Raw genomic sequence first — 11457 nt, forward strand, 5'->3', positions numbered from 1 at the left:
TTTCTGCACATGCGCAAAGCATGCAGGATACTTCTGCGCACGCACACGCAGTGAAACCCGAAGTATACACTTCCGGGTTTGCTGTGTTCACAAGCCAAAAAGATGCAACATGAACCTAACGCAACACGAGGTATGACTGTAAATACAATCTGAGCATGGGATGGAGAGGCTCACAGCATTAACACTCCAACAGGTCTTGCCTCCCTGTTGGATTTCTAGGAAGGCCCCAAGCCACAGCTCGGAGTCCAGCAGTGAGCAAGACAAGCTTCTGTCTCCCAGCCTCCAGCATCCACCCCAAACTCTCTTCACACACAGCCCCGCTTCGTCCATTCTTATCGCAGCTAGACTGGTGACTGGGAGTAGCCACCAGAACCATATAACACTGGTCCTAAAGGATCTTCACCGTTTCCAAGCACAATAATTCAAAGTGTTGGTGCTGACCTTTAAAGCTCTTAATGGTCTCGGCCCACTATACCTGAACGAGCATCTTCACCGCCATCACTCAGCCTGGACATTGAGGTCCACTTCCAAGGGTCTTCTGGCGGTTCCCTCACTGTGAAAAGTGAAGTTACAGGAAACCAGGGAGAGGGCCTTCTCGGTAGTGGCACCCACCCTGTGGAATGCTTTCCCATCAGATCTCAAGGAGATAAAGAACTACAAAACTTTTAGAAGACACCTGAAGGCAGCCCTGAATTGAAAAGGTTTTAATGTTTGATGATTTATTATGTGCTGGAAGCCACCAACCAGATGGGCAGGGTATAAATAATAAAATGATGGTGGTGGTGATATGGCATCCAGCCAGGTGAGGTGGGTAAAGGCCTACCTATATGTCTCTATGGCAACAGGGCAGCCTCTTTGGACATGTAAATGGTGGTACTTAATAAGCACGCTGAGGCCATTACCTTAACAAAGAAACTGGTTCGGCTGGTTCATTTCCTCTTATACATTCTAACCTCAGCTATTCAGGATCACAGGTTTCGAAGGGACCCACACTGACCTCCAAACCTTTAACATTATTATGCAGATTGGAGGGAGGTCATTAGTCCATCATTTAAGGCAGTCTTCTCCAATGGGCAATGCCTCCCCAAGATTTCACCTAACTCTGTTGCCAGAAGATGCTATGAACTGAATTTGTTTAGTTAGAAAAGAAACACTTTGCATCCTGCCTATCATTATTTTTGAAAGAAATTACATTTTGTATAAACGCTATGGATAAAAAGTTGAACACTTAGGAAGAAGCAGCTGCACAAATATAGTATGAGGGACACCTGGCTTTCCAGCAGTACGTGTGAAAAGAATCTCAGGGTCTTGGTGGACCAGGGTAAACATTGTGATACAGCAGCAAAAAAAGGCTAATGCTATACTAGGCTGCAGCAACAGAAGTATAGTGTCCAGATCAAGGAAAGTCGTAGTACCACTCTATTTTGCCTAAACAGACACAATGGAAGGGAAGTGGACCAGAAAGGCAGAGGAAGAAGATCTGTGCTTCAGGGCCAGAACAAGGAGGTGAACTTACATGGTGCTGATATGGCCAGGTTGATCTTCTTTTGCTGATATTCTTGCTTGAATCACAGTTGGTAGTCCTTGTTCCTTTGGTCAATAGATGGGGCAAGAGTGACCTTTCCCCCTTATTTCTGCAGCACAACAGCACTTGGAACAGAATGTACTTTTTGGGGGAAGGAGGGAAGAGAGCTCCCTGCCGCTGCTGATGTCCACCTAATTTCCAAGGCATGTTCAACAGCATTAGGAAAAAAATCCCCCTCCCTCAAGGGGAGGGAATAAGAGCCCCAGTTCTCTGGCTACAGCTCTAGACTGCCATGTTCCAAAGGCTGCAAGTTCATTTGTATAATTGGACAGATAACCGCTCAAGTAACATCAGGGGCAGGTAAACAACTTTTATGTACCTGAGAGTATGTAAAACAAACACACGTAGGATTTGGGTAAATAAACCTTTTTAGAATTGCAATGTAAAAATAAAAATAAAGTTTGGATTTGATATCCCGCTTTATCACTACCCGTAGGAGTCTCAAAGCGGCTAACATTCTCCTTTCCCTTCCTCCCCCACAACAAACACTCTGTGAGGTGAGTGGGGCTCAGAGACTTCAGAGAAGTGTGACTGGTCCAAGGTCACCCAGCAGCTGCATGTGGAGGAGTGGGGACGCGAACCCGGTTCACCAGATTACGAGTCCACCGCTCTTAACCACTACACAACACTGGCTCTCCAGTGTGGTCTTTCTCTCTTTTTTTTGGTCTTTCTCTCTTTTTTGGCCACATTTCCAACATTAAAATTGGGAAATGATTTGCTGGTTATTAACATGGCCACATGTTTTCAACAGAATTCAGCTGGTTTAAAGTGAAGGTAACAGCCTTTGATGTAGCTGGGAGTAAGCAAAACTCAAATGCCTAAGATTTGAGTAGAGCATGAGCCTCTTAACTTCAGGGTCATGGGTTTGTGAGCCCCATGTTGGGCAAAAGATGCTTGCATTGCAGTGGATTGGACTGTTACCCTACAAAGGGGGGTCTGGAAGTACACTGGTCCTCTTTAGCCAAATAAAGGCAGCAGCATCGTGGAAAGAGTTCATATTTATTGTGGGCCACAGCGAGAATAAGTGATCCAGAGGAATTCTCCAAATTCTGGACCCCGAATACAAAATTGAAGACACTTTTATAACAATTGCATGTGGGATCCTTTTCAGCAATATGATTGGATAACAGAACGTATGGACAGCTTGTGGACGCTTCAAACAAATTTCACCGGTCAGAACAGCCTGCTCCTAATTGCTATGGCAGTGGGTATCTTTAAGCAACGGTCACACAAAATGTGCCTTTTTCTGCTATCTGCTACATGAAGACTTGCATTGGGTCAAGAGAATATATGGTTCTCCTGGCATCGATGCCAGCCCCCAGTCTTCTGCAGAAGGCCAGCAAGCTCTTGACATGTTTTACTGACCTGATAAGGTGAAGTGAGAGGCCCATGGTGGGCGCAGTCTCAGCAAAAGACAGAGAGCATTGGTGTGCTTGGTTCTGACATACTTCCTGGGCCACAACATCTACCTGGGTCCCAGATCATGACACCCACATATCAGAGATGACTCCCATGGTCCCTACACAGTTCTGTGGTTCTAGATAGTCTGGCAGTGATAAGTTAACATGACTTTTAGGGGTGGCAAACGGTGTTTTCCTCCCATTCTCGCCACAATCTCCCACTGAGATTCTTCTTCTTCTTCTTCTTCTTCTTCTTCTTCTTCTTCTTCTTCTTCATACCCAGCCCATCTGACTGGATTAAAAAGGGCTGCCTTCAGATGTCTTCTAAAAGTCAGATAGTTGTTTATTTCCTTGACATCTGATAGGAGGGCGGGAGCCACTACCGAAAAGGCCCTCTGCCTGATTCCCTGTAACGTGGCTTCTTGCAGGGAGGGCACCACCAGAAGGCCCTCGGCGCTGGACCTCAGTGTCCGGGCTGAACGATGGGGGTGGAGACACTCCTTCAGGTATACTTGGCCAAGGCTGTTTAGGGCTTTAAAGCTCAGCACCAACACTTGTAAAGTGTGCATTGGTTAGGTAATAAGTTCGCTTCCAGGCCGCGCTCCTAAACACACTTGCCTCTGGTGTGTAACAGAACATCCTCATCAGAAACATTGTGACTTGCTTCTCGGTAAACCTGCGAAGGATTGCACCATAGATCTTCTTGTATCCGGCCCCTGCCCAGAATTTATATAACAAGTGGTTAGTTTGGCACCATTATTGCTAGATGTTTTCTGCGGACTTCAATCTGAAGCCAAGGACACGGGTCCAGAGCTGGTTAGAAAATCACATTTTCAGCCTGTGAACACAACCTTCTAATCATTGACTCACTGTTTGCAGTTTGCATGTCCAGGTTCAAAGGTGTTGGCCACGGTGAGGAAGAAGAGCAAATATTAGTGACTTACCTCAAAAGTATATAAAGAAACCTGAGTGTACTGCAAAGCCTGCTCTTCCAGAGGGGCTGCAGAATCTCCCTCCCTGGTACCCAGGCCTTTCCAAAATGGCCCTTTTAATTTCCTTCCTGGTCGGGATACAGGTATTGTGTTCCTTAGCTGGTCTTCCACCTCGTCCAGGACAGCTACCAAGACCACCACTGACAGGACTGCTTTCCCCAGGGTGCAATAATTCTGTAGTCAAAGCAGCTGCAGCTCAGGCCCTAGACTGGATCAATTCCCATGAAAAAACGGGGTACGTGCTTGGTCTTCAGCGAATCTTTGATGCCCGGCAACTTCCCCAGGTAAGCAGCTACCCTGGTTCTGACTTTGCTCTCTACACTGCAGTCAGGGACAACCACCTTCCAAAACATCAGATAAAAGAGGGAGAGATAAGGGGGAGCCATTGTCCTATCTATTGAGTGGTCACTCCAAACCAGGAGTAGCTAACATGTTGCCCTCCTGATGTTGGAATTGTAGAATTGCAGAGCTGGAAGTGATCCCAATGGTCACCCCCTAGAATACAGGAATCTCAGCTAGACAGATGGCCAACCAACCTCTGCTTCAAAACTTCTGCTCCAGCCCATCCCAGATCTGCCTGCATCTTCCAGCTCTGGCCTCCCCGTGGCTTCAGTTGTACAGAATGAAAGCTGCAGCCTGTATAATATTTACTGAATTCTAGCTGAGAATTGCTCCATTTTAAAAGAGGAGAAACTGAGGCAGAGGAATAAGCAAGTGTTGGGGCGGATGCAATAGTCCTGGGTGCTATTATCATATCTTCTTCTTTGGCGATCGCTTGTAGACAAGTAAGATTGTCTTCCATAAACACAGTTTTAACAGTGGGTCTGTAAGTGACTGTGGAGGCCAGTTCTGGATCCACACGTCCTTCCACAGTGGGGACATAGGTTTCCGGATGGGAGTTGTTCATGGTGAAGGTTTGCCAAGTGTGCCCTTCTCTTAGCACCTTTCTCCCTTTCGTCCTGAGTTTGAGCGTCTTCAAAGCCTTTACACCTTTGGTAAAGGCTGCTCTCCAATTGCAGCACTCACAGGCCAGTGTTTCCCAGTTGTTGGTATTTATACTACATTTTTAAAAGTTTGCCTTGAGAGAGTCTTTAAACCTTCTTTGTTGACCACCAGCACAGGGATTAGCATATGCTCTCAGAAAGGAGGACCTGGCTGCATGCATTTTTAGAACACCAAAACATAACTCTAAGAGCCATTATTTATTGGGGGGGGGGACTTTCTAGTTTAGTTGTGAGACCCTTTTCTTTAAAGGTTTCGAATAAGTGGTTGCAAAAGAAGCAGCTGTTTGAATAAATGGTTGCAAAAGGAGGCATTTTGGATCTTTGTGATCCTTGAAATCCCAGGAGAACGAAAGTCTAAGGCTGTAGTCAAAACTGACATGGAATAACTTTGTTGACATCAATGTTAAATTTACTTACTAGTTCTACAGAATCTGTTTTGTGTGAAAGGCAGCCAGCCAGGCTTGCCTTTTCAAATTCTGCTCTGTCTTGTGCTGCAAAGGGTTTCGCCTTCTTATCGTCTTTCGTCTTCTATAGGAGCCTGAAGTCTCTAAGTATTTTCTCACCTTGGATGTGCTGGAAACGGTGTGCCATGTTCTCAGCAGAAAACAGGCGAAGGATTGCAGTTTCAGAAACGCCCATGAGACAGTAAGTATTTGATCTGCCAAGTTCAGAAAAGGACTGAACGTGCTAAGTTTTGTTTTTAAGCTACGAATGCCTCCAGACGGCCACTATTTTGCAGGAGGAATTCAAGTGCATACTAGGAAACTTAAAAAGGTAAAGGTAAAGGGACCCCTGACCATTAGGTCCAGTTGTGGCCGACACTGGGATTGCGGCGCTCATCTCATTTACTGGCCGAGGGAGCTGGCGTACAGCTTCCAGATCATGTGGCCAGCATGACTAAGACGCTTCTGGCGAACCAGAGCAGCACATGGAAATGCCATTTACCTTCAGATTTGAATTGCTTCACAAGAAAGGTTAAGGGGTTCACATCACCCACCTTCTGCACATGTCTGCACGGTTCCCTTTCTCTCCCCCAAAGCCTTCACCAAATACAAAGAAAATTCTAGTGAGGGAAGCAGATGTCAATGGCAGTATAGAGTGTGGTGAGATGATATGGGACTGTGGGAAGGGGGCAGGATCCTGCTGTTTTTGGAGTAGCCCCGTTGGGGAGGGAGGTGTAATAGATCATTCTGCCCAGAGAGTTCTGCCAGGCCAGGGCTTAATTTGAAAACAGGCCACTGAAATATCATATATTGGTCATTGGCCATAGAAGTGTTGTTATTTTAATTTAGTGGTGACTTCTGGGAAAGGGCAAATCCAGACTAAATTGGGGAGGGAATACATTCTGAGGCCAGTGAAACTGAGTGGAAACTGCAAAACACAAACAAAAAAAGAAAAACTTGCATGCACTGTGAGCTAGAGAGAAGTAATAACAAATAATATCAGTCCAAATAAACAAAAAAAATTAAAAATGTCCAGTAGCACCTTTGAGACCAACTAAGTTTGTTCTAGGTATAAGCTTTCATGTGCATGCACACTTCTTCAGATCTCAGATTAAAAATAAGAATATTATAATATTATATTATATTATAAAAATAATATCAGATTTTGCAAGGGGGGAGTGATTCTGCATTGCAAGTTGGGGGCTAAGCTGACTCCTTGGTCTGCAAAAGGTGAAGGTTTCTGGTTTGGCAAAACAAATCAGTTCTACAAACATCGCTTACTTTTCTGTTGCTCCAGGTCTATGGGCAGTGCAAAGTAACAGTTAACGCTGATAACCACGGGAAAGTTTCTCAGCTGTGTTACTACGACTGCGTTTTACGCCCAGGTATGTATTTCTATACATTTGCTTGAATTAACTTTGTAAGGAAATTCATAAGGTAAAGGTAAAGGGACCCCTGACCATTAGGTCCAGTCGTGGACGACTCTGGGGTTGCGGCACTCATCTCGCTTTATTGGCCAAGGAAGCCGGCATACAGCTTCTGGGTCATGTGGCCAGCATGAGTAAGCCACTTCTGGAGAACCAGAGCAGTGCATGGAAATGCCGTTTACCTTCCTGACAGAGTGGTACCTATTCATCTACTTGCACTTTGACGTGCTTTCAAACTGCTAGGTAGGCAGGAGCAGGGACCGAGCAACAGGAGCTCACCCCATCGCGGGTATTCGAACCGCTGATCTTCTAATCGGCAAGTCCTAGGCTCAGTAGTTTAACCCACAGCTCCATCTGCGTCCCTAAGGAAATTCATGCACCCACACAAATGCATATACTTCCACTCCCATTACAGCAGAGGCTTTCAACCTTTTTGAGTCCACGGCTCCCTTGACCAACTGCATTGTTTCTGAGGCACAGGAGCCCAGCCATATCACCCCTTGCCTGCAGAGCTGGCAGCCTCTCACCATTTTTCAAACACCCTCCCTTATGGAGTGTTCCCTCATCCTCCTCTCCCCTATCCTTGGGTGTCCTCTGGGCAGCCATAGCTGCTGCCTCCTGGTCTCTGAGCGGCACCCCCTCCTGCAGAGCTTGTAGCCAGGGCTGCTGCAAGAAGCAGCTATGCAAGCCTTTCGGAGGCAGAGACACCAGAAGGCATCAGAGGAGGAAGGGAAGGAAAGAGGGACAGACCCCTTACAATCATCCAAGGCACCCCAAGGTGCCATGGCACACTGGTTGAAAACCACTGCATTACAGTGGTAAAGATTTGTCCATGCAGGTGAAGATGCTGGGCCTGAGCTGTACCCATAAATATACAGTGGTACCTCAGGTTACAGACGCTTCAGGTTACAGACGCTTCAGGTTACAGTCTCCGCCAACCCAGAAATAGCACCTCGGGTTAAGAACTCTGCTTCAGGATGAGAACAGAAATCATGCGGTGGTGGCACGGCGGCAGCGGGAGGCCGCATTAGCTAAAGTGGTACCTCAGGTTAAGAACAGTTTCAGGTTAAGAACGGACCTCCGGAACGAATTAAGTTCTGAATCTGAGGTACCACTGTACTCATTTTCATTCCAGCCATTGAGATGATATTTAGCACAAGCTGAACATTCCGAAGAGTTTCAGATGCAGTTTACGCTGATAAATTTAGGAACCATAACTCACCTTCTGTGTTACAACTGATCACTGCGGCTCCGCTTGTGACTGGGTGGGCAGGGGGGTCGCAAGACTGAAATCCCTGCTTAGAATTTTAAAAACGAAGAAAATGATTGGCATTTCAAAGCAGCGTTTCCTTAGGGTATGCCAAACTGCATGGTGTGTTCTGGGCATGGTAATGCGACTCCTTTGGGGTCTGGGGGTCAGGTTCAATGCTATCATGCCACAGAAAGGGGCGTGCCCCTAGTGCCTCCCACCCATCACACCCAGCGACTGCCCTTTTTCGTTTAAAAAACCAGATTTGCTCAATGCATCGTGCATTATTGAAACACATAGGAAGTAACAAACCAGAAAGAATGCTCGATAAAACTGAAGGTCCACGAGCAAACCAAAGACGTGTCTTTATTTAACAAGATTAGGAAGCAAAGGCCTTTTACCACTTCTGCTTGCCCACTAATTTACTGGCCTGCGTAAAAGAACATTAAACTGTGCAAGTCCAACTATGCTTGTTTGTTTTCTAAATAGTTTCATCAAGGGCTATCGCAAGGATTTGTCCTGACTGCCCAGTTCCCGGGGACCCAACTGAAACCAGGTTCCAGGAGGCGGCGGCAGAGAGCCTTGCCAAGTTCAACTTAGAAAACAACCATGCTCATTATTTTGCCCTCCTCAACGTCACCAAAGCACGGTCACAGGTAAGTTTGCGACTGGACATCCTTGAAAGCAGGAGGAGGGAACCTGTGGCCTTATGGATCTCACTGGACCACAACTCTCATAATCCCTGATCCTTGGCCATGCTGACTTTGGCTGATGGGAGTTGGAGTCTAACAAATACCTGGAAGACTGCAGCGTTGCCATTTAGAGAGGAAGTTTTCTCCATCACGCACGCCCCCATTCGTCACAGGATAGTTGATTTCGTTGCCTAGAGGCCTTCTTGCTATCTATAAGCCACAAATAACTGGAAATTCCATGTTTGGGGGCACAATACTTTCTAATACCAGCATGATGGCATGGTTAGGACTTAGGAGACCAGGGTTCAAAGCCCCACTCATCCACAAAGCTCACAGGGTCACCTTCTCTCAGTCTAACCTACCTCACAGGGTTGTCGTAAGGTTAAAGTGAAGAGGGGGAGAAGAAGCTTCAGCTCCTTGGAGAAAAAGTTGGATATAAAAGTAGTACTCTCCTGGTGTGCCCCGCGGAGGACCTTAAGGTCCATAAATAACAACACTTTGGAGGTCCCAAACCTCACGGAGGTTAGATTGGTTTCAACTAGGGCCAGGGCCTTTTCAGCCCTGGCCCCGACTTGGTGGAACGCTCTGTCACAAGAGACTAGAGCCCTGCGGGACTTGACATCTTTCCGCAGGGCCTGCAAGACGAAGCTGTTCCGCCTGGCCTTTGGCTTAGACTCACTCTGACCCCTTATATGGGATTTGGGATATAAATTTCCCCTTGGCTTTTTTGCTGGCCCATGTAGGACCAGCATGGATAGCTGGCTCGGGTGAATATCTGATGTTTCCTCCCTTTATGGCCTTGATTTATGGGCTACTACTAAAATGAGGCTGCATTTTAAGCTGTATTTTAATTAACTGTTTGTTTGTTTGTTGTTGATGATGATGTTTCTATTACATTTTATTGTAATTTTATTGTAATTCATATTGGTGTTAGCTGCCCTGAGCCCGGCCCTAGCTGGGGAGGGCGGGGTATAAATAAATAAATATTATTATTATTATTATTATTATTATTATTATTATTATTATTATTTGCACCAGTTGCTGGGGAGCGAGGCGGAGGGCCAACAGGAATGTGAGAGGGCTGTTGTCTTCTATCTTGCTTGCACTTCATTCAGATGACACAAACTGCTCTAACCCGTTGCCTCTGCCCTTTTGCACAGTGGGTTATCGGGCCTTCGAACGCAGTAGAATATACGATCCAGGAGACATCTTGCACCAAAGGCAAGGGTGTCCCCGACATCTCCAATTGCGAACTCCTCCCACGTGAAACAGCCGTGAGTATTCCTTCACTTGGTGCTGATTTATTTATTTTTTGGTACCCCGCCCATCTGGCTGGGCTTCCCCAGCCACTCTGGGTGGCTTCCAAAAAAAAATTAAAATACTCTAATACATCAAACATTAAAAGCTTCCCTGAACAGGGCTGTCTTCAGATGTCTTTTAAAAAGAAGATAGCTGCTTATTTCCTTCACATCTGAAGGGAGGGCGTTCCACAGGGCGTGCCACTACCGAGAAGGCCCTCTGCCTGGTTCCCTGTAACTTGGCTTCTCGCAGTGAGGGAACCGCCAGAAGGCCCTCAGCGCTGGATCTCAGTGTCCGGGCAGAACATTGGGGGTGGAGACGCTCCTTCAGGTATACAGGACCAAGGCTGTTTAGGGCTTTAAAGGTCAGCACCAACACTTTGAATTGTGCTCGGAAACATACCGGGAGCCAACGCAGACCTCTCTCGGTGTTCTGTGGTTTCGGTGGCCGCCCCCAGTCACCAGTCTAGCTGCTGCATTCTGGATTAATTGCAGTTTCTGGGTCACCTTCAAAGGTAGCCCCACGTACAGTGCATTGCAGTAGTCCAAGCGGGAGATAACCAGAGCATGCACCACTCTGGCGAGACAGTCCGCAGGCAGATAGGGTCTCAGCCTACGTACCAGATGGAGCTGGTAAACAGCTGCCCTGGACACAGATTTGACCTGTGGCACAGTTCCCCATTCAGGACCAGGGAATCCTCCACACCTGCCCGCCTCCTGTCCCCCAAGAACAGTACTTCTGTCTTGTCAGGATTCAACCTCAATCTGTTAGCCTCCATCCATCCTCCAACTGCCTCCAGGCACTCACACAGGACCTTCACCGCTTTCACTGGTTCTGATTTGAAAGAGAGGTAGAGCTGGGTATCATTCGCATACTGATGAACACCCAGCCAAAACCCCCTGGTGATCTCTCCCAGCGGCTGCATATAGATGTTGAAAGGGACATCCGTTAGCTAGGGATGGTTGGAGTTGCAGTCCAAATACAGCTGGAGACTCAAGTTTGGCAAACCCAGAAGCAGAACATTTTTGCACCATCCCCCCCCTTCTTCTCCAAAGATATGAGTAGAGAGCATAAGAAGAACTGTCCTTGACAACTCCAGACTCCCCATTCATGCCCTGGATGTTTGCCTAAAGGGACCCCTGACCATTAGGTCCAGTCATGACCGACTCTGGGGTTGCGGCGCTCATCTCACTTTATTGGCCGAGGGAGCCGGCGTACAGCTTCTCGGTCATGTGGCCAGCATGACTAAGCAGCTTCTGGCAAACCAGAGCAGCGCACGGAAACACCGTTTACCTTCCCACCAGAGTGGTACCTATTTATCTACTTGCACTTTGACGTGCTTTCGAACTGCTAGGTGGGCAGGAGC

The 11457-nt window shown here is 47.0% G+C and overlaps 1 protein-coding gene across 1 annotated transcript in view; it reads left to right on the plus strand.

The window, feature by feature from the left end:
- The first annotated feature begins 3963 nt into the window (after positions 1 to 3963).
- Positions 3964 to 11457, plus strand: part of FETUB (fetuin B) — a 9768-nt gene continuing 2274 nt past the window's right edge. The window contains exons 1-5 of the mRNA XM_081912525.1: positions 3964 to 4261; positions 5516 to 5626; positions 6722 to 6809; positions 8590 to 8756; positions 9953 to 10107. Of these exons, the coding sequence (XP_081768651.1) occupies positions 4025 to 4261; positions 5516 to 5626; positions 6722 to 6809; positions 8590 to 8756; positions 9953 to 10107 (758 nt within the window). The 5' untranslated portion in view covers positions 3964 to 4024. The remainder of the gene's footprint in view (positions 4262 to 5515; positions 5627 to 6721; positions 6810 to 8589; positions 8757 to 9952; positions 10108 to 11457) is intronic.

This window comes from Podarcis melisellensis, assembly GCF_964234715.1.
Source record: "Podarcis melisellensis genome assembly, chromosome: 5".
Lineage (NCBI taxonomy): Eukaryota > Metazoa > Chordata > Lepidosauria > Squamata > Lacertidae > Podarcis > Podarcis melisellensis.